The sequence below is a fragment of the Nesoenas mayeri genome (genome assembly GCF_963082525.1).
Source record: "Nesoenas mayeri genome assembly, chromosome: 16".
NCBI lineage: Eukaryota > Metazoa > Chordata > Aves > Columbiformes > Columbidae > Nesoenas > Nesoenas mayeri.
Window position 1 is genome coordinate 11,351,098 of NC_137562.1, and position 22,817 is coordinate 11,373,914.

The 22,817-nt window shown below is 53.7% G+C and overlaps 1 protein-coding gene across 1 annotated transcript in view; it reads right to left on the minus strand.

The window, feature by feature from the left end:
• The window catches only part of CDH22 (cadherin 22), a gene marked incomplete at both ends in the record, with an annotated part of 47,961 nt that overhangs the window by 17,556 nt on the left and 7,588 nt on the right, over positions 1-22,817 (minus strand). Inside the window, 4 exons of the mRNA XM_080354610.1 lie at positions 5,513-5,766; positions 6,521-6,708; positions 7,611-7,778; positions 15,789-15,908. Coding sequence (XP_080210736.1) covers positions 5,513-5,766; positions 6,521-6,708; positions 7,611-7,778; positions 15,789-15,908 — 730 coding nt within the window. The remainder of the gene's footprint in view (positions 1-5,512; positions 5,767-6,520; positions 6,709-7,610; positions 7,779-15,788; positions 15,909-22,817) is intronic.

Genomic DNA, 22,817 nt, shown 5'->3' on the forward strand with positions numbered 1-22,817 from the left:
CCACACACCGCAGAGCAGCTTTCCAAGCGCTTGCACCTCGCCTGGCACAGTCCAGCTGTGGCTTGTGGGTCCATGGGCCATGTGGCTCACAGCTGAGGACACCAGCTCACCTTCTGCACGCAAGGATGGCCACTGCAACAGAGGATTCGGTGGCCAACAGCCCCACTGTCCCAGTGACAGTGCCTCCCGTCAGCACAGCTGGGCAGCTCCCTCCAATGGAGGTACATCCAAGGGCGTTTATACACTGTTTAAAGTGTTATACTGTACCATGTTACGTTCCCTAGCACTCTCCCTTTCAGACAGGGAAATGAGTGAGAAAATACAACAGTGCTTGCTTGCAGTTAAGGAAAAATGTTAAAAAAAAAAATCACTATCTAAATTGCATCTGCACGCATGTACAACAGCAGGTTCTGCACCCTGCGTGGCCAGCCTCTTCCCCTCCTTGCACCCAGGGGTGATGGGGACCTGCTACACAGAGCGAGGGACGAGCCCAGGCACCCCAAACCACCTGCCAGACACTTCCCAGCCACACTGCATTTTCTGCCCCAGCTCCCAGCTGGAAACAGCATCTGCAGGCACATAGCCAGCTCCAGGAGGGACAGTGACACTTCTTGGCACGTACTGCAGCCTCTCAGACACTCTGTGCTCGCTCACTGCAAAGGGGAAGGAGAGGTCTGGCTGCTCTGACTTGTACTCATCAGTCACACGTCCTGCTGGAAGGAGGAAGAGAAACCAGGATGACAACACCCAATATTTTTGCAGTACTATAATCAATGCATTTGCATAACAGCTTCCACTGCTCTCCCACTTCACCTGACCTCGAATATATCCTGTTCCTCCATTCTTTTAATCCTGTTAGAGTTCAAGGTGGGGCTTTGCTCTTCATACGCCTTCCCTGCTTCTCGGGTAAGCACATGACATGTTCACACTCATGTCAGTGCTGCACAACCAACCATGTCTGCAAAAAACAGCTACACAGAAAAACCCAGTTAGGGACAGAAGACATCCTTGAGCCCGGAAACCTCTGACACAGCCAGAGGGCAGGGGGCTGGTAGGGCGCGCTCTGCCTTATGCCATCCGTAACCTTGTCTTACGCTTCTAATTGTTCTTCTGCCAAGGTTGTGTTCTGTCACCTCCAAATTGTCTGCTGAGGACTGACTGCCCATATCCTATGGCAGGGCATAAACCAAACCAGAAATCTGGTCCCTGTGTCACCAGCACTACACAGAGACAACACCTTCTCAGCACCGCGCCAGGGGAAGGAGACAGAGCTGAGTGTTACCTGCACTTGCCAGAGAAGCAGGGCTGACCCTGCTTCAGTGCTGAGGGTTTGGTGGGGGGAGACCAGGCAGGGCTGCAGCTCCATCTGTGCCAAGCACCGTGGAGCCCTGGGCTGGCATGGAGCTGGGGACCAAGGGCACAGGGATGTCCATCTGTCCCTCAGAGCAATAGCCTGCCCAGAGCTGCAGAACAAGCCACTCCACACTGCTGTACACGACAGACCTCCCTTTCCCAGAGCTTATGGCTGACCCTATGCTTGAGCAGCTGGATCAAGAAGCTACCCACTGTGCTCAGTTTACATCAGTTTGTGCAATACGATCTTTACCAAAGTCTGTGCCAACCATCCATGAGCCTCTCCAGCTCCAGCAGTCCAACTTCATAATTCATCCATCTCACTGAAGTCAAATGGAGCTTTTATCCTGTGATGGGGCAGCAATCGATCCCTGGGGCTTCCAGGTACCCAGAGACAGGACACGTTCCTTCCTCCTGCGTGGAACAGCAGTCTGATTGGGATGCGGACTTTGTCATCCATCTTCCCCTCTTTCCTGCTGGCACTGCCTGTTGGTTTGGATGTTACAAGTGACTGCTTAATTTAGACAGCTTTCTTGGTGCTCATCTTTCTCTTGAATGCATTTCTCAAGCAGTTTGTTTCACTTCTCTCCCTGAGAACAAGGAGCACATTTTATGCCATGTGTTTTCTTAATAGGGAGCTTTTCAAACACTGTGTGAAAAGCTTTTTGTTGTGTTTGTTTTTTCCTCCTCTCTCTTTTGTGTTGAAGCAGGTTGTAGTTCTTGCTGTGCTGTTGGAGTCTATAAAATGCCCATGTCCAACACATGTCTCTGGATTTGGTGAATGCCAAACAAGAGTATCTCTGAGAACCTTAAATCCCAAGCAACATCTTCCCAGTGCTGATAAAGCCTGGAATGTACACAATCAGAGCACAGGCTCCCACTGCAGAGAGAAAAACAAAAGGCTCCCATACAAACAGCCTCACGTACACAGTCTATCACTGTATTACCTCATACAATGGCTCAGCTGAGAAAAATTGCACTATGCCCAGGAAATGCACAGCTAAAGCCAAAAGCCAACTGGAAACTAAATTCTGTCTGAAAAAGAGCAGTTCCAGCTTTTGTTAGGTAACAAACAAAGATGGAATAAAATAAAAAGCATCAGTCCTTTAGAAAGGTGTTACTGCCTGTACCATGGTGGGTTTTCACGTTCCACCCAGAATGTGCTGAACTCTAGGGTGAGTCCCCACGTCACAGCATCAGCACCAGAGGGTGTCCCTGTGCCATCCCCACACTGGGGCTGCTCATTTCCATGCCCCAGCTCTCCTCCCAGCCGGGGCTCCACATCCATGGCAGCAAGTAGAGCCTCCGGGATGCCTCCAAGAACTGGGGAGCTGGATATCCCTTCAGCCCCCATGTCTTGGTAACAGTCACTTTGCAATGCAGCCCAGCTCATCTGGAGGGGATTTGTTCTCACTCCAAGTGGCCACATCACTGTGGGACAAGTGGACGGATCAGCAGGAGCGCAGGGCAGCCCCAAGCTGAACCGTGTCCCCAGCAGCTGCTCCAGGCTGGATGGGGCAGAACCCACACAGCCCTGTTTGTGCTGACCTGTGGATGGAAACAAAGAGCCAAGGGCACCTCCTTTCCCATTTGGCTTCCCAAACCTTGTTATTGGCAGCCTGGTGTCAGCAGGACCTGGAAACACTGCCAGGGCTGATTTTTGCTCTGCTGGCTCCGGCAATCCTTGTTCTTTTCTGCCTCAAGGGGGGAGCGCATCTCATCCTGACAGACGGTTGCGGCTCTCCCCTACTTACAGGGCTGAGCCAACACACAGACCAGAGCCCAGGACACAGCAGTCACCGCAGAAACAGAGCTGTGTCTTTGCTCCCACCTCTGGCAGATGAGTTTCAGGAAGTTAAAGAAATCCACTGCACTGCAGCAACTTGAAAGAGTTCATACCAACTTCAAGGAGCCGAGGATCAAACGCTGGTCATGCCGTCAGGGCCAGCTGCTCTCTAATGTATCAGAGGTGAAGTACAAGTGATGGCTTCTTGTGACTGTACTTTGGAGCAGCACACTTGAAATGTGAGGTGACTTACTGCCGTCTCCTGCTGACGGGTTAGTGTCATATCCCGGCAGGGTGCCGCAGGACGCTTGCATTAATGTTTGTGCACCGCCTTGAAGCTGTGAACAGCTGCCTACGTGGCAAAGTATTTTATCAAATTACCTAGCAGGCCAGAGGACAGGAAAGCAGGAGAGATCCAACAGCACCTTCCTCCTGCATTGGTGGGACATCAGCACAACCAGTATAAACCTGCATCTGCACCTGAAGTGCTTGGGAAGGCTCGACTGCTCACACTCCCCGGGCAAGCTCCTGACAGCAGGGACAGCAAGGACAGAGGGGAGTGGAGAGCCAGAGACCAAATGCCGCAGGGGGGATGCAGGATGAGCTGCCTGCCTGGGGATAGCTGGCAGGAGGACACAGATTTGAACGCATCAGGTCTCATAAGGGCAAACACGCTGCAATTCCCAAGCTGCAGCAGATGCCTGGGAGTCCTGTTGGCTGGGGGCTCATACCTGAGCACAAGGTGTTGTCCTGTCTGACACTGAGCTCACTACAAGAGACACTCACATAGCAAAGTTTGGGCTCTAACCCTCTTGTTCCTGCTGAACACGTGAATCTGCTTCTCTCTGCTCCAAGTCCCCGTCACCATCTGCACAGCAGCAGAAAGACTCCCTCCTCTGCTTTCTTTTGTTCTGTCTGCAAACAATGCAACAAGCTCCACAGGGAAGCAGCACAAAGAACAAGAAAAAATGAGAATAAGAATAGTTCTGTCCCCAAGGTCCAGTTCCTACAATTACAGATCAGAAAATAAAATCTATGTTTTGTAGCACTGCTAGAAAGTCAAGTGAAAAAGCACATGCACAGATACACGCACACACAGATGCGTAAGAAGGACTGCACAGACCTGAAGAGGGCAAGCGAACAGCCGCGTGCTCAGGACAGGCCACGGAGAAAGAAATCAGACACGTGGCCTGAATGGAGAGGGCAGATGCACGACGAGGTGAGCAGAGATACTTTGAGAACACGTCCAACAGGCAGCACAGACTAGTGCAGGTGGTGCAGCCTCACATACACAGTTCTAGTTCCTGCCATGCCAAGGCTGGTTTCATTCACATTCATCTCTGTCTCCTTTTCCATGAAGAGCTGGAGAAACCTCTCACCCCACCTTGAACCAGTTTGCTCCCCATGGCTGCTCAGCAGCCCGAGCACTTGTGTGGGGACACCATTGAATGGGGAGTCAGTATTGCAACTGAGCCCCCCAGCCACATCCTCCAGCCCACATCCCTGTCCTGCTGCAGCCCAGTTTATCTCTGCTTGGGACGGGCTCCCTGCAGAGCTCTCAGATGCGAAGCCACCGCTGCTCATTTGAAGCGAGCGGCTGTGCACGAGGTGCCTGCAGCCCTGTCATCACCTGGCACGAGAACACACATTTCAAGGAAATTTTCCACACTGGGGATGTTTTCTGAGCACCAGCTTTCCAACTCAACTGCTTGCGACTCAGGCCAGTTGGCAGAGCCAGAAGGCTGCTTTGTGCCTTAGGTAATAACAATTTAACAAGGTAACAATCTCTTTAGCCACAGATTAAATGGAAATGGGAAATGTCCTGTGCAGATAAGCTCTGCCTGGATTATGTCCCCTGCCCAAATATAAACTCCTCTGATCTTTGATCCCTACGCACACATGCACACACACTCAGACAAGCTGTGGCTCTGCACCTCCCAAGCCTCACCTCATGTCATCTTCATCTCCGCCCTCCCGTCAGCTCTGGTTGCTCATCTGGCCTGTCCCATGCACCACTGTCAATGCCTCGCTGTCAGCAGCAAGGACACATGCACGTCACCCAGCCACTGTCCCCGACACTCCCTTGCCGCTCAAACCCATCACTTGCCAGTGATGTATCTGTTACCTGCCAGAGGGCTGCTCTGCTTGTGCACAGGCTGCCACTCACCTGCAGCTGCCTGTCCCATAGGACATGCTCACCCCCTTGGCCAAGTGTGCGGCACTTGTCATCTTCACCTGCACTGCCTGTACTCTGTCACCACCTTCCCTCTGCCCTGGCCAAGGCCACAAGGCCCTCAGGCCACGTGTGCCCCTTGCAGGTGACCCCATGCACACTGCTGAAAGGAAGACACAAGGTTCAAGCAGCGGCTTTACCGGACAGGATGGTTCGCCATGTCCGGGTCGAGCGCGGTGACCACCCCCACGACAGAGCCAACGTGTGCATCCTCCTGGACCTCCATCAGGTGGGACGTGGGACGGAACTCAGGGGGCTCGTCGACATCCAGCACCGAGACTCGCACAATGGTCTGGTCCCGGAAGGTGCCCAGGTCCACGAACCGCGGGTCCACGAACTTGTTGAGGGCCTCCACCACGACAGTGTGTACTCTCTTTGACTCGTAGTCAAGAGGCTGGAATGACAGGAGAGCGTTAGCTATGCCCAGCCCGAAGAGACCCCGCTGCCTCTTCCTTCATCAGAGACACCAGGGGCAGCATCTCCGCCAAGGCCAGGAGCTCCTGTGCCCACGCAGCCGACAGCGCGAGGCCGAGGGGGCAGGAGGAAGACAAGGCTCCAGCCGCTGCCCCAGCGCTCCCAGGCAGCCAGGATTCACAGGGATGGCAGCACCCTGCGTGCTGCAAGGGAGTGAGTTTTGGTCATTAATCACCCTATGATTTCTACAGGGGAGGCAAGCTGACTGCAGCAGCCCTGGTGAACAATCATTCTTTCACGCCTGCATCAAGTGTTTGCTTGGTTGTTTTTGCCACCAAAAGTAGACACAGTCAAAGTGCTGTTGGTCAGCTATAGGAATTAGGTGGGCGTATTTCTCCCCTAACAGGTGCTATCAATAACATCTGTGAGCGCTGGTTTGTAGCCCAGTGCGAAGCTCCAGCTCCGCTCAGCTCACTGCTGGGCAGGCTCCAGCAGGCACGGCGCTCCCGCTGCTCTCCTGCCTTCCCCAGACACAGCTCTGTGTGTGCACCCAGGCAGAACAGAGGCAGGTCTCTCCCTGCACCTGCAGGCACAGAAATGCAATTGCTACAGCTAGAGCAGTGCTCTGAGAAGCGCTCATGTCAGCTCAAATGCAGCAGCAGGGCTCCTCAAAGGAAAGGGCCCTCCCAGAGATCTGTGCCCTTCCTACTCTACTGTCTTTCCTCATCTCTCACCTTCTGTACTGTGATGATAGCCTCTTGGGTATTGCTGTCCGTGGTGACTCTGAACATCTCCACCCCCTCCTCATCCTTCACCTGGTACGTCATGTCCGTGTTCTCCCCGACGTCAGAGTCCTCTGCCTTCACCCTCCCGATGGCAGTGCCCACCGGGGCAGTTTCAACAATGCTGAACTGATACATCTCTGGAGGAGAAGAAGGTACTGGGGTCACTACTTCTGCCTTTGAAACCCCTCCAGCCTGATATGGCCCTTTACATATGTCCTTGGGGAGACACCTGGACTACAAGCTCTGCTCAAACTCTACCAGTGTCTATAGTCCAGAATGCCCTTTGAGGAGAAACATACATGCCAGCCAAAAAATGGGCCAAGGGAAGATAATTGGGGATGTTTCAAAGTGCCGGGTGAAGTAAGGGCTGATTTCTCTGTATGGACACTGCCCTGCAATCAGTGTTTTCTGATTCATTACAATATTTACCAGTTCTAATTTCTGGAAGATGAAGCTAAAGAGCTGAGCATCCTCCAGCTGCAGCTGCTCTGCCAGCCCGGCGCTGCTGGTCCCCACAGCTGCTGTGCCCCACAGAGGTCGCACAGCTCCCTCCTCATAGCACAATCTGCATTTGGAGAGGGCCCGGAGAAGACACGAGTCCGAACCACAGGCTGCTCACGGTGGCTTGGAAAGCAGAGCTGTCCTGTGACGGGCTGCTGAGCTGGGCTGTGTCGCGGTGCCGCACGCTGAGCTCTGATGTGGCAGCCAGGAGAGGCCAGGCCAGCAGCACAGCCCTGCCCGAGCCCCAGGAGACAAGACCAACAGGCTGCCCTCTCCTGGCACAGTGCAGAGTGGTCAGGACAGGGCCGGCTCTGCTCTCCCCACCACAGCCCTGCTCAGCACCAGCACCAAGGCCTTGGACAGGCTTGGCCGGGGTAGCTGCCCCTCCATCACAGCGCAGGGATGTGCTCAGAGCCAGGCAAGGGGCTGTGTGTGCCACTGTCCCAGTGCTGCCACGCTGCAGCCCCGTGCCAGGCTGTGCCAAGAGCTGAGCTCCTGTCCCACCCTGTGCCCACCCCCACCCGCTGCCAGGACTCACTCTGAGGGAAGCGCGGTGGGTTGTCATTGACATCGGTGATGACGATGGTGACTGTGGTGGATCCAGACAGGCCACCCAGCTGTCCCGCCATGTCCGTGGCGCGGATCACCACCTCATACCGGTCCTGCGTCTCCCTGTCCAGGTCAGCCACGGCTGTGCGGATCACACCTGCAAACCACGGCACAGTGTGAGCGCAGGCAGGTCACAGAGCACCCACAGAATCATGGACAAGGCTGGAAGGGGCTGGAAATCACCTTGTCCAAGCCCCAGCTCTAAACAGGATCAGCTCAATCTCCCCCAGCCTCTCTGTATATGGCAGATGCTCCACCACACCACCAATCTCCATGGACCCTTCCTGGACTCACTGGGGTATGCCCATGTCTCTCTTATATTTGGCAGCCCAGAACCAGACATAGCACTCATGCCATGTCACCACAGCTGAGCAGAAGGGACAGGTCACCCCCTTGCCTGCTGGTGATGCTCCTTCTAACACAGCCCTAGGTGATGTTTGCCTCCTTTGGCAACCACCACCATCTGCTGGGCCCCGGCACAAAGGGGAGCAAACCCTCCTGCAGCCCTCATAGAGACCACGTAAGTGAAAGCTGACTGATGGGAGAAACGGGGTCTGGAGAGAAGAACAACCCCAGTGGGTTGTTGGCCACGCAGAAACATCCCGAAAATCCCCCCAGAGCCCAGGAACAGCCACAGGCCCAACCTGAACCCTGCAAGTCTCTGTGGCCGATCCCGGGCACACCGTGCGAGAGGTTTCTGGCAGACGCTTGTGTCGCAGGCAGCCAGCAGCTCCAGCACCAGACCCCAGCTCAGAGGAGGTTTGTGCTCCTCTCAGCGACCGGGAGCGGGTAGAGGATCAGTGGGGCCAGAGGCACAGCACCGAGGACTCGCCAGATGCTGGGGCTGCACTGGGACCAGCCTGGAGGTTTGCACAGAAAGGCTGAGTCACAAACCCCTCTGGACAAACCCACAACAGCCCACCTACCCTCACCTGCTCAGGTGGGAGCCAGGCAGCACTCCTGTCCCAGCCCACAGCGCCGAGCTGCTTCACTCCTGCCTCCTGGCCCAAGGGTGCCTGGAGACCCACGTTTGATCCGGGGAATGAGTGGGACAATCTATTTCCAAATGTCTATCTGCACAAACCCCTCATTTTCAAGTGCCCCTCTAAGTTAAGGAGACCAGAGATGATACACACGCTCTGTGCTAGGGGCCGAGTGTGCACCAGAGACTGTAAAGCTTAACAAAATGTATGGTATGTTAGTACTTTTTATGAAATGAAGTCTCTTAAAAATATGTGTTTATAGGTCTTCAGTAGTCATCTGGGCTTGAGGGAAATGACCAGAACTAAAATATAAAGGAATGTAAAACAAGAAGCAAAGAGTAGTAAAACCCAGAAAACACTGTGAATGACACAAGTTACAATTTCCTATGTCACCCAGGAGAATTTCATTTACATGGAAACAAAGCAGAGAAGAAATATTTTGAGAATGAAACAAAGAAATGACTCTGCCCTGAGGTGGCACCAGGGGCACACATGAGCAGTACACAGATGCAAGGTCATTAGCTGCACATTCCCAGTCCCGCTATCCCAACAACACCCCAGAACAGCTAGAAATCAGCTTAAAATCCCCTCCAGCTCAGTTTCTTAACATTCCCACAGATTTTAGACATTTTTTTCTGGTTTTGTAATTGCTTTCTCTCTCCCAGGCTTTTCTGTTTAAATATTAACTTCACCTCCTCCTACTGTGAATCTTGGTTGCTGTCAGAGAAGGTGCTGAGGGGGTTGCCGGGCTGCGCAGGTGCGACTTGGAGGGGACAAGGAGCTGCTCCCTTGCCAAGCAAACAGCAGAGAATCATCCAGTTGCTCTCAGCAACTTGCAAAACATCTCCTGACAAGCAAAGCATCAACGGCAGAGTGTCAGAATGGCAGAGCACCACAGCCGCCCAAGCAGCCGCTCCTGGGCAGCCTCGGAGCAGCCCCAGCACAGCGAGGAGCGCTGGCTGCCAGCGGGCGGCACGGAGACGAGATGTGGCCTTGGGCCGTGCCCTGAGGCTCCCAGGCATCTGCCCTCCACAGCTGGGCGCTCATCGGGATGACCTTGTGCCCCTCTGACACGGCTCTGGTGGACGGCTCGCAGGCAGGAGCCGCGGCTTCCACGGCCCAAGGGCACACAGAAATGACACTGAGATGGGAGAGTGAAATTCCGCCTGTGCATGACATTAAAGGTGTGTCAGGAGCTGGCAACACTGTTCCGGAGACATTTATCTCTCCTTGCTTTCTGAAACTAGCAATTATTCCAGTGATTATCATTGTTAGGATTTATTATAAAGACATAACCACCATTTCAGATCCTTGCAGCTCTCACAGATAGGCACAATTTCACCCAGCTTCCCTCGTCCCTCTGTCATTTTGGTCCTGTAATTACCTGGACTCCCACCGCCTTCAGCCTCGTGAATCAAGAGGAGGTTTGTCTCACCCACTATCTCTCAAGCACTTCCAGCATCTTCCTGTTCACACGCTCAGGTAACTCTCAGCCCTCATATCACTCGATCACCAAGGTCCACGCTCCAGCACGCAGGATTCCTGCCAGGGAGCATCCCAAGCGCTCCACTGGCAGACAGCGAGGGTTCACCCCGTAATGGGTCTGTTCAGAGGAAGCCATTTGAGCAGGAGTCCCACCCACCTCATGCAAAGGGGCTGAGGGAGCACGAACAGGGGAGAATGAACATGCCCAAACCACATATCTGAGCACAGGCAGGACCAGCCTTGCACAAACTGTCCCTCAGCTGCCTCTGCTTGTAGGACTCTCCTGCTACTCCACCGTGAATACAAAACCGTTATTTCTGGGCAAGCGCTATCTCATTGAAATTTAAGCAATTCTGTTAATTAACGGGGTCTGAAGCATTTTATAATGAAAATGATTCATGTCAGCACAATAGTGATGAATTGGGATGAGAGGGAAAAAGCTCATGCATTCACCAAAGCTGTAATGACTTAACCGAGCTGCTCGTAATGATATAGCTCATAATATACCATGCAAGATAGGAGGAAAGTGCTCGGGCACTTCCCAGAACACCCCCAAGGTCACCTGTCCCAGCAGGGAGCAAGCCCAGGCCACCTACACCTGCAGCGCTGGGCACACAAACAGCCCCAGCCAGCTCCGGTTTTTCTAGTGGCACAAGGCAGACAAAACCCCTCTCTTCGACAAGGGTGCAGACTGTGAGCAGAAACCACCTCCTGCCAAGGTGCACACTGTCCAGCCTACCCTGGAAAAGTGAGGGTCTGATGCAGATGAATGGCCCCAGGCCCCCAAAGCCCCAGCAGGATTGCCACGAGAAACATGCTCCCCCTAAAGCTGCATGGATCGCCCCAGGCTACTACCCCTACTGTCAGGCTGGTTTTGTCTTTTAAGCTGACATACCACTTATTATTTGCCAATGGCCTTGACAAATCAGGGTCTCCAAACATAGTCCACACCAATTCCTTGAATGCGGCACCGCGTGCTGCCATAAACACCCACCAGCAGCAAACCTGCACAGTCCCACCTCCTAGAGCCAGAAGTGCATCTGGTCCTAAAACCTGAGCCCCAGGGACTCTGCAAGAGCAGCAGAAAGTGTTGCTGGCAGACATGTTCTCAGGGTGCAGAGAGAGAAGAGGCAGGACCTCCACCACCGTGCATAGAACATGGATCCATGCTATCATCTCCCAAGATTCACCTTCTTTCCAGACAGAAAAACTGCCAAACTTTGTCTTTCCCAGACACTGCTAACAAAGCAAGAACAACTTCCAGCTCAGACTCATCTCCCCAGTTCTTGTCAGCATCTGTTACAGTTGAATAACACAGATGCATGGTGGCAGACCCTCTGGTACAAGGCATATGTGGCTTTCCAGCATGATCTAGGTTAATGAGTATAATTACCAGGCAAGGGGACACTTACAGCATCACATAAATACCATCAAATCTGCTCAAACAGCAGAGACTCTTTGGGTGATAAAACCAAAGCAGGACACTGAGTGGACTCAGCAGATAACTGCCTTCTAGGGATGCCACCATTATGGGTTTGCTTTGCCCTCGGATACTTCTAGCCCTGCAGACCCCCTGGATAAAGCACCTTCCAGCTGAGGGTAGCCTGAGCAACATGCTCCCTGCCACAGGCTGCAGAGCCAGAAGGTCACGAAGCGTGCACGGAGTGTCCTCAGGTCCCTGGTCCTACTGCTGCTCAGAGCCATCAACTTAATCCCAGCAGGTCAGTATTTCTTGCCCTGCTCTCCCTGGTGCAGGCACCTGTAAGCCCTCAATTGCTAAGTCTCCAAATCAGGAAACAGGCTCTAGAACTCAGGAGCTGTTTTCAGTCATCACGAATGCTAGACTGCATTTCAACTGTCCTTCTGAGTCCTTCTGCCTTTTTCCTGCATACAGCAGATTGACGCATTTTGAGAACAACCTCTTCTAGTAGAAAGCAACTGAACTGACAAGCTTGGCTTTTAGGAAAGCACCAAATATCATGAGGCCATGGATGTTACCTGCTGTGACTGTTCTGTAGCAGTCAGTATCCCTGCAAAGGGATGAACAAGGCTGCTGGAGCCAAGGGCACCATGTTCTGCCCCTCTCTGGGTGTCGAGTATTTTCAGGTTTCACCCGAGGCTGCAGGCAAGGATTGCAGGCAGTGTGTCCCCAGCCATGCTGGGCAGAGATGAGAAAGGGCATCGCAAAGAATATGGGAACAGACACAAGCAGGCAGGCACAGCCACAGCCACCTGCTGAAGAAAACCTTTGCCCCTACGGAGATGAATAATCTGCAGAAATACAGAGAGTGCTGGGTGATGTAAAGCAATACGAACATTTGGCCTGCAAATTTAAATGCACTCCAATTTCTGTCATGTAAATGCACTGGGAGTCTCAGCATCTGAAAAGTGTAAGTTAGAAGGATCTTGGCGATGACAGGCTCCCCGGAGCTAGAAGAGGAACCAGCACTAAACCTCCTGACCTGCCAAAGCCAGAGCTGACGGCCCCGCGGTGGCGAGTGACCCCGCAGTCGCTCCATCGCTCCACGCCAGGCTGCAGCCCCGCAGAACCGGATGGTTCCCAACAGGAGCAGCAAAGCACACAGACGTGCCAACTGCTGCAAGGGCTCAGGCTCCTCCAGCGCGGTCAGCACACACGGTGGTGCAGCTCTCCTGCTACAACAAGCGGACAAAGATCAGCTGCACCCTGTTTGCAGACAGAGCGAACGAGGATGGCAGCACAAAGCCTAAACATGAGAAATGCCTGCAGGCTCTTGCAGGCAGCCTAGGGGATATTCTTGTAGCTGGCACAGCAAATCACGCCTCCAAAGTTTGTGCATACAAAATTCTCCACTCATACACCAAAGAAGCCAGCCTAGACCTTCAAGACACACAGGGTACATTCTGGAAGCTGATTTGGGGTACACAACACAAACCCACAGATGGTTTCAGTGTCTGAAACTTAGTTCCCAAAGCATGAGAGGTGGTGGCTGGTGTATACGAAAGAAGAGCTCATATGAACCAGTTGTGCTTCTTCTTCACCATCATTCAACATTGTGGCAACTGGAATCATCCTCCACAGCTTTGTGGATACCACAGCTTTGTGGGGCCATTTAGTTGCTCATCCTCCTCCAAAAAGACACCTGGGAATTTAGGGCTTATCAAGTGGTAGGACTTGGCAGAGCATGGCATCCAGATGGTTTGGATGTGCCTCGAAAGGGCCATAAAATTCAAAATCCCAGCTGAACACTGCAGCCAGTAACATCCAAGAACAGGAGAGCAGCGAAGCAGCCTAGACATGGTCCAGGTCCTGTACCCAAGTGTGCAAACCACACTTGTACATGCAACACCTGCACCAGAAAGGAGGAAGAACAGTGTAAACAGTGCTAGTTGTGCAGGCAAGGAAGGGAGAACGGCGCTGGAAGGAGTCATGGCTCAGGCAGCATGCAAGGGAGCAGGTGCACATGGGGGCCTGCAAGAAAAGGTGGAGGAGGAGGTCAAAACCAAAGGGGGAAAACAAATTGTTCTTCATTACCATATATTACAAGAAACGTAACATGCCAGGTTTTTATGGTTCTTTTTATGGCCATTAATAACAGTGGTGGCTCTGAGAGTTATGCTGCTGCTACGGATAATTAAATCTCATGCTCAGGGCAGAAGCTGGGCCACCAGGGCCGTCAGGCCAGAGCTCCCAAGCGAAGCACTAGAACTCTGTTCAGCTGCAGCGTGGGAGCAGGATGGGGTTTGCTTGGGTGGATGTGCTGGCTCCTGGCCAGAACCAAAGGGACACGATGAAGCAACGTCACACCTCAGCACCATCCATCCTGTCCCTGCTGTCCCAGCAGCGTGTCCGCGCAGGCCGGAGCTGCCAGCAGGGCGCACAGCACGTGGCACCACCGACTGCTGCACACCGCGTCCCTGCGGCTCCGAGGGGCCCTTTGCAGCTCAGACATCAGCAGAGTCAGGCCCAGCACCTGCTGCAGCGGTCAGATATTCTGGAAACAGACATGCTCAAGAGGGGCCGAGGACTCTTCTGCAGACTGTCAGCAGTTTTGCTTTTATGAATCACAAGCAAGTAGAACAGTAGTAAATCAACCCCCACAGTGTATGAAACAACCAGCTTGAGAATTAAGACACAAAAAGTCAAGGAATCAAGAAGCTTGGATTCCCAGAGTGACATTAATTCTCACCGCAGTCCCACAGGGCACATTTTAGTTTATGCCTTAATACAGAGCATTAATGTTGTTGTAGGAAGCTGAGCCTGTGCACGCCCTGGATTGTGCATTTTGCTCCCAGTGGTCCCTCTTCATTCTAGCAGCCGGGCTCACACACGCACACAAAGCTGTCTCAGATTAACCGGATCTCACATGCACCTGAACTTTCTGTGTTTAGGCCATTGTTCGTCTATCTCCCCCCCACCCCACAATAAAATAAAGCAAATAAAGCAAAGCAAGCCCGGCTGCAGCAGCCTCTGGGCCAGGAGTGGGTGAAGCTGCTCTTGTGCACTGTCCCCCCTGCACCAGCCTCTATCCAGACAAAGGCATTTCCACCCGTGCCCCAGCTCTGCTGTCAGGTGTACTTAGGAGCTATGCACATTTGAGCTTTCCACAGCAGCAGCCAGGGCTGGTGGCACGGACAGGGCTGGTGGCACGGACAGGGCTGGCCCATGTGCCGCACTGGTTTTCGGGAAGCACACGGCTTCACACAGGTGCAGAGGTCAGGCACACTCACCTTCTTTCCACCCTCCTTATTCCAGAGCCTCCAAACAAATTTCACTCTGACTTACATAAGAACAGCCTTAGAAAATAACTCTTAGCACAGGGACAGGTCAGCCCGACAGACACTCGGCACTTCAGTCCAGGGGTTGATCTTGGCGCCTGTCACTGCGGTTCAGCAAGAGGATGGGAGGGGACTTTGATGTCCAGCTTGCCCAGGAGCTGCAGCTATCCAGCCTGCTTGTCCTTCGACAATTTTTCATTAAACTGTGGGTACTTTACTGCATGCTTTGTGCCTTAAATACCTCTTATTAGCATTTGAGTGTCTTCCCTCCTTAGAAAGCTTGCAAGGCTCCCATTACGGGTAATGAGAGTCACACTCCTGGGAGTCAAGGAGAATATATACCCAAACATCTCCTGGTTATGGTCTACTCTAGCCAGTATGTCACAGCATCATCTGCTAGGGATTTATTACAAAGGCATTTTACAACAGGCTCTATTATAAGTTATTAAGGAATGGATGAGCTTCTACTGTTCTTTCATTAAATATTAATAGAACATTTATAAACCGATCCTTAGTTTAAAGCCTTACCTTTAATCAAAGCTCTGGTGATAACAATGCAGCCTTTGGTAAGGCCCCTCTGATAGTACTTAAACCTTTCACACCCAGATCTGATGTGTCTGTGGGTGAACGCCGGCACTGGGCAGGGCGCGCAGGGCCGGCAGCTGCGGCTCTCGCTGCAGGCACTGCCGTGAGCTGGGCAGCAGCCTGCAGAGCTGCCAAGCTTCCTCCCAGCCCCTGGCACTGCCCGCAGCACTGCGGTTCCTGCACCGGTGCCAGCACAGAGGTGCAGGCCTGCTGCACACAACCATGCACTGGGGAGATGCCAAACGCACAGCCATGGTCTGGTCCCCGACACCCCAGCCCAGCCGGGTGCTGCTCACCTGTTTTACTGTCCACAGTGAAATGCTGCTCGCCCTCTAGCACGCTGTAGACTACCCGGGCACTGCTCCCGTACGTGGGGTCATCAGCATCGGATGCCATCACCTGCATCACAGAGGTGCCTGCAGCAGCGACAAGGAGGAAAACAAAACGTCAGGGAGGAGGTGAGAAGAGCAAAGCAAAGCTCAGGGCCTGGGGCTGGCAGAACAGGAGAGCAGGGGCCAGCACTGATCACCCACACGTGCTGATGGAAATGGGAACGGCTGGGTGCAAATGCAACATCATCGCAGAGCAGCAGGAGGCACCGGACCTTGGGCCACCATGGGGCTGCTGTCCAGGCAGGACCTGGTCTCCAGGAAGCCACTGCTATGAATAGCTGGGAGCTTTTCCCCCAGCATGTTTCTGCAGAACCATCTGAGAAGGAGCTGAGGACAAGATGTTATCACCACAGCTGCCCCTTCCTGTCACTGAGCACCACAGTGACCTCCCAGGCAGGGCCTGACCCACCCTGCAGGACCAGAGCTCTGCCACAGACATACCTGCAAAGGGACAACAGCCATGGGAGAGGAAAGGCTTTTGCTTGCCCAGAGCCAGACACAGCACCATGTCCTCATGCTCTACACGTAGCAGGGCAAGAGGACTATAAATTGGATAAAAGTCCATCAAATGTCTGCAATTAAGTTATTGATTTTCAGCGCTGCCTCATTAAACTGGGTGCTTGACTCCAGCTGTCCCTGTGATGGCTATAATTTGACATCATGTTCAATTTGACAAAAGCAGGACCCAGGACATGAGAACGGGGCCAGGAGCAAAGGGGCTGAGATCCACAGAATCAACAGAAGAGAGGAAGGAGGGGAAGCCTAATCCTACCTACAAACATCTCTGAGAAAGGAGATGCTGCGACTGCAGACCTGTGCGGACAGGCCACCCAGTTCTGTCTGTAGCACCAGGCTCGAGCATCCCTGCCCTGGAGGTCAAGCACTGCACCAGTCTGCTCTCTGGTGGGATGAGATGCAGGATGGGTAGAAGAGCCCTGAGCTGCTCATAGGAAAAATCAAACCAAATGGGGAACTCCCTGCTGCAAGCTACTGCCAAGGCTGGCAGAGAGGCCAGTAATTTATAACAGATTCCCCAACAATGATTGCACTTAGAAGGTGGATTTCAGTTCAGAGGCGACTCCGGGGCACAAGACCAGCCTGAACTGCAGGGGCCAGGAAGGAGCATTTCACAGCTGACCCTGCTGCACCCAGCAGCTCTGCTCTGCCTCACGCAGCCCTCAGGGCGGCTGTGCCACCAGCTGAGGACCAGAGGTACCACACTCCGGTCCAGAAACCCTTCTGTTCCACAGTCCATCCATCCATCTGCTGCAAAGACAATCTCGCAGGCTGGTCTTGGATAGAATAACAGAACCAGGCTTACTAATAGCTATCAGCATCTGAGTCTAGATCCATTACATTCCCAAACACCAGAAGTACACACAACCCCCAAATCAGAAGCAGCCTCTGTTCTCACATCACAGTGGGCAGAAATGGAGTTGGAACCATCCAGGTGGAGGATGAGAAGCTCCAGTCCCTCATGCCTTCCTCCTCCCCTGTCAGGAGATCACAAGCTCACAGCTTGCAGACAAGACGGAGGAGACAGCAATGCTGCTGCAAGCAGCTGGGATGGACTAGCTTACCCTAGTCCAGTTCACTTCTGACATCCTGCAAAGGGTGCTCACTGGAGAAAATGAGCAGTTACCATAGTCGCTTTTCATTCTCTCTGGCATCTTCTCAGAGCTGTTGCTCTGCTGATAACATGAGAATTCCCCTCATCAGTCTTCAGCAACAAGCTAGCTCAAGTCGACTATTTATGCTTTGCTGTCTCCAGTGAAGCTATGGTGCATCCCTGGCAGGTATGTCCAGATTACACCACAGCAACACTAGCTCTGTGCCTTGCAAACAACTGTGTAAGAAATACTGTTGCTGCCTTTCCTTGAAAGGCTCTGTCCTGCCGCCTCCCCCGCTGCCATCACACGACTTTCACCAGGTGGGACCAAGGCAGACCACCCCACACCAGCACCTGCATGCCCCCCAGGCAGCCTGGCCTGTTCCCTTGGGAAGCTCTGACCAGAAAGCTGAGAAGGGATCAGAGAAGGGAAGGTCCATGGCCCTGGGGTCCCTCAGCACCCCTCTCCCAGCTGCAGCAGAGACGCCCTGCTAGGGACACTGGAGGTGCCCAAGCCTGAGAACACAAAAAGCAGCACCTGCCTCTGGCAACAGGTCGGGCTCTCCTGCGCCCAGCCTGGCAGCAACCAGCCGAGTCCATGGCCGGTGTCACAGCAGCATCTGCACCTTCAGCACCATCGCCACCACAGGCACAACCTGTGCATGGGGAGCACAGCAGCAAGGCACCTTTGCTTGGAGGCAGCAGGATCAGGTGTTCTGCCCCTCAGCTGAAGCCAGCAGCCCTGGAGGTGATGAGGGCTCTGCCCCTCTGCAGCTGCCCGCAGAGCATCTCACTGGCAGCTGAGCAACAACAGGCAGGCAGGGAACATTAGCCTCACTTTGTGCCTGGACTCCCAGTCTGTGAAGATGCAATGCAGCCTGCTCAAGGTCACCTATAAGATATCAGGAATCTAGGAGTCCAACTTTCCAGTATCCTTTCTTAACCCCCTCTTATCCCTTTTTCATCCTTCCCTCCTGCTCTCTTTCAATCTCAAGAACAAAGGTCCCCTCCTTCCTGCAGAGACAAGCCCAGGAACACTGGCTCCTACCCTACGCTGCTCTGGGTATTACTCCCTGTTCTACAAGCACAGCACTCCTCCCAGCACGTACAGCACGCATGACTTTTATTTTGTTTTCTGACATGTGCCTTAGCAGTAAAAAATACAATAAATAAAATCTAAACATCCATCATGTACTGTATAACCCACCTCCCATAACCAGGAAGCCTGAACTCATATACAGAGAGATAATTAGACACGAAAAAGAGATAAAGACCTCAGTTCATCCCTGGACAGCTCACCCTACAGAACTAGAGGAAACCAAACATTTTACATAAAAATTAATGAGTCAGAGTCAATCTCTTGCTTGCTGCAAAGGTGCAATCTGGCACAGCAGATCAAACCCTGACTCCCAGATAAACCCTCCCCACAGCTGCTCTGGGGCCGCAGAGTGCCCAGCGGACCCTGCGCCGTGGGGAACAGAGCCCTGGCCCCCAGCCGCCCTGCGGCTGCACCAGCCCTGCCGGGGCTGCTCCTCCCAAAGCCGTCCTGGACACCTGCCAGGGACCAGCCAGCCCTGGACTCTGCACATCCGGGAGATTAATCCCAGCAGGGATCCAGGATCAGCAGCAGAGCGGGGCTGCCAGCGTCAGGCGATGCCCCGGGGTCATTGGGATGCTGGGGCCCTTTGCCCGCAGCCCCATCCTGCTGAGGACCAGCCTGCACAGCAGAGCCGTGCTTGGGCTGGCCTGGCCGCCGCGGCACAGCCCCAGCTCGGACAGACAGGGCTCTGCTGAGCACCTTTGAAACACTAATGCAGACCTGTCCCAGAATTGTCACCACGGCACCCAGGGCCTCTGGGGCCAGTTACAGCGATTCAGGAGGTGCCACTCGCCTGCACACAGAGGGTCAATGGCTCCAGAGCACTTACTATGCCACTCACTTCAGACACATTTAGCTAAAACAGATGTCGACAGGCAAACTCCAAACACATCCAAGAGCAAAGAGGGTCCACGCTGAATCCACAAGCAAGCCAACAGGACCCGTCACTTCCCCAGGGACAGATGACGGCCAGGCTCCAGGCCTGCAGAGAGATAAACAGCAGGGAAAGCCAACATTTGCTAAATCCAACTGCCCCTCCGCATGGCAGCCTTGGCCCTGGTGCAGGCTCCAGAGCAGCTCTGGGGCTCAGCCCCCACCTTCGGCTCACACTGTGCCCAGGGACAGCTCTGCTGACCTTCAGAGCACCTTTCTGTGCAGCTCTGAGCAGCTCCAGGGCAGCACACGGTCCCTTCAGCCCTGCAGAACACAAAGGACCCTGAGAGCAGCGCTTTGTCATGCAAAGCCACAGGCCCTGGGCTGATGCCAGCGCACAGCACTTCATCTCAGCAACCTGGTTGCTGAGGGGATGCGGTGGAGCTGAGATTTTATAAACAATGCAGTTTACAGCTTTCATCTTCCCACAATACATGTAATGGCTGATGCACCCCAGGAACAAGCAGGCAGGACATCAGGGAAGAAAATAAACCTGAGAAGCTTAAAAATCACTGGAGCAAAAGTGAATTTCTTGCAATCTCAGGAACATCCTGACTTGGTAGGAAGGCAAATCTGACCCAGAGGAGATTCACTGCAGAGCCCTCCCACCCCACAGGCCAAGCCCAAGGGACCTAACATGGCTATGGTGGAATTGCTCAAATATACAACTGTGGAAACATCCTTTGGGGTGTCTGGCCAGAGAAACCCATTGTGCAAGGCACCCCAACCCCTGGCACGAAGCAGCAAGATCTTGGGGAACAAACTAAAGCATTAGATTAAGGGGACCCAGGTTCCCTGCAGACCTCAGCACATGCACACAGGACAAGAGGGTGCAGTGGATGCTCAGATGTCTGGGGCAGTGGCATCAGAGCTTGTACCACGAGCAAGAGTGCAGCGAGGAAGGGGAAGGGGCAGCCTCGCTGCAGACCAGCAGGCAGGGCAGCCCCAGCAGCTCCCAGCTGCACACAAGTGTCTTGAGCACTTTCTATCAAGGAAAAAAAAAAGATCAGACTGCCTTCAAGTGTTCTGGCTGCATGTTAAATGAAGTATTTTTCTGTGCTTCCAGTGTGGAGATTAAATAATTTCTCCTCACAATAATCACTTCTGCATTCAGCCAGCTTTGTGCTAGACTCAGAGCTTGACCCCAAGTTTCAGTCTGTACAGCCATATCATCTCTAATCTGGACTTTGTGCTACACAGAGAAATAAGGAGACTAAAATGCACCAAGGGAAGAGCGATGTTCTGAGGAAAGAATGCGCTTTTCCTTGCATGTCCCTCACTCCAGGCTCTGCATGCTCCTCAAACAGTCCAGAAATGAGCTCTGGGCTGCAACACCTGCTCTGCACAACCAACGAGTCGCCTTGCAGGAGGCAGCGCACACTGTGTTCATGCCTGTGTGCGGCAGACAGCTGGTAAGCAGACCCCAGGGAGCTCAGGAAGGGAGCCCAAAACACAGCTAATTTTAGCATCTCCTGTTACAAGGTGAAGCTCCTGCAGTTCCCTGGCAGTTGGCTGGGTCCCATCCAACCTTCTCCTGCAGCTGCAGGTCTCTTCCTTTGGTACCGGGCTCTGCTCAGCTCAGGATTTTGGAGCAGTTGGCACTGGGGTTCCCAGGCGCGGCACAGAGCAGCCTGCAAGCTCTTCATCCGCAGTTCCTTCCCGAGGTGACAGGGCAGCGGTGGGGCTGCGGCAGGGTGCAGCTCAGCCGGTCCTGCAGACAGCCAGCTCCTGGGCCAGCCCGCGGGCGCTGGGCAGTCAGCAAAACGCTCCCAGGGAGCAGCACCAGCCCCTGCTGCTCTCAGCCCAGGGGACGTGGGGCACTGCCTGCAGCGACTGCTGCCAGTCCTGGGGCAGCACCAGCCCTGCTCGCTCTGCCAGGCTGAGCCCTCTGCCCCCTCCTGCCAGCACCCACTCAGACCTGCCTCCCCTGCACCCCAACAGCAGCATTCATTCCATGGCTCCACACGCTGCTGTCTGCAAAACGCTCCCCAGCAGCTGCACTATCTCCTCCTGATGGCCCAGCAGCCCCAGGCCAGATGAAGTTTATAGAGATACATTATTTGAAACCTGCTCTTGCAGCTGGTCCTGCCATGCCAAGGGAGCCCAGGTAACTGCTGGGTCAGCTCCCACCTGGATGTGCTTTCTCCAGTGCAGGAGCTCAGTGCCAGCCCATGCTCTGTGTGTAGAAAACACTGACTTATCCAAAGGCAGGGCACATCGTGCTCAGCCCATGCTCTGTGTGTAGAAAACACTGACTTATCCAAAGGCAGGGCACATCACACTCAGCCCAGATCCACGGGCTGGGGGCAGCTCCAGGCACCACCTCTGCCCCTTGCAAATCCGCGACTCCAGCCTTACCTTCCTGACCATCTTGAATCTGCCATTTTTGATCTGTCAGACAGCAGCAGCAACCCCTTTTCCTTTCCCTTTGCAGAGGTTTACAGTGAGCCTGGATGAGTTAATGGAAGACAGACAGTGAAGCTGACTAAACCCACGGAAATCACCCACAGTTGAAGAAATCCCCAAGCAAAACCAGTTGCTGACAGGGAGAATATTAAGAGGAGCATCACACATGCTGTGTGTGCTGTTCCTCCTTCTCCGCAAGCATCAGCTTTGGCCACTGCCAAGACAAGATCCTGGAACAAAGAGGCCTTTAGTCCACCCTGACTTGGTCTCACAGCCTCCAGCAGCGTGTGTGCCGAACGCAGCGCAGCGTGGTGCCCTGGCCCAGCGCAGAGCCAGGGGCAGGTGTGCTGAGAGCACTGCCAGCCACTCGGTGAGTTTGTGCAGTTCTCTCATTTGTTATTCCCTCTTAGACAATAGGAAATCAAATGACTTTCCCTCCCAATTAGTACTCCTTCATTATGCAAATAATGTCCTTTGATCCACTCCTGCTGTCACAGAGCAGATCTGACTGTATTTGTTTTATTCCTCTCTACGCCGCAGGAAGGTACCCACCTCTGGGAGCTGGGATGATGCTCTTGGCAGGGAATGGGGAGCTGCGGCTGCAATGAGCGACAAGAAAAACCACCCAGTTGGGCAGCCCCCAGCACAAACCCCGGGGAGGTCTGGGAAGGCAGGAACAAGAGAGGATGAAGGGATCATCTGCACTTTTCAGGCTGGGCCACAAAGCAAAAGCTATTGGAGCAACAGAGCCGGGGAATGAAAAGCTCCCTGCAAACGAGCTCCAAGCCGCAGAGTGGCCCTGGGGCAGCCCCATCCCACCCCTTCCCCAGGAGAGCACAGCTGAACCAGGAACCATGGGAATCCAGGAAAACACCTGCACTCAAAC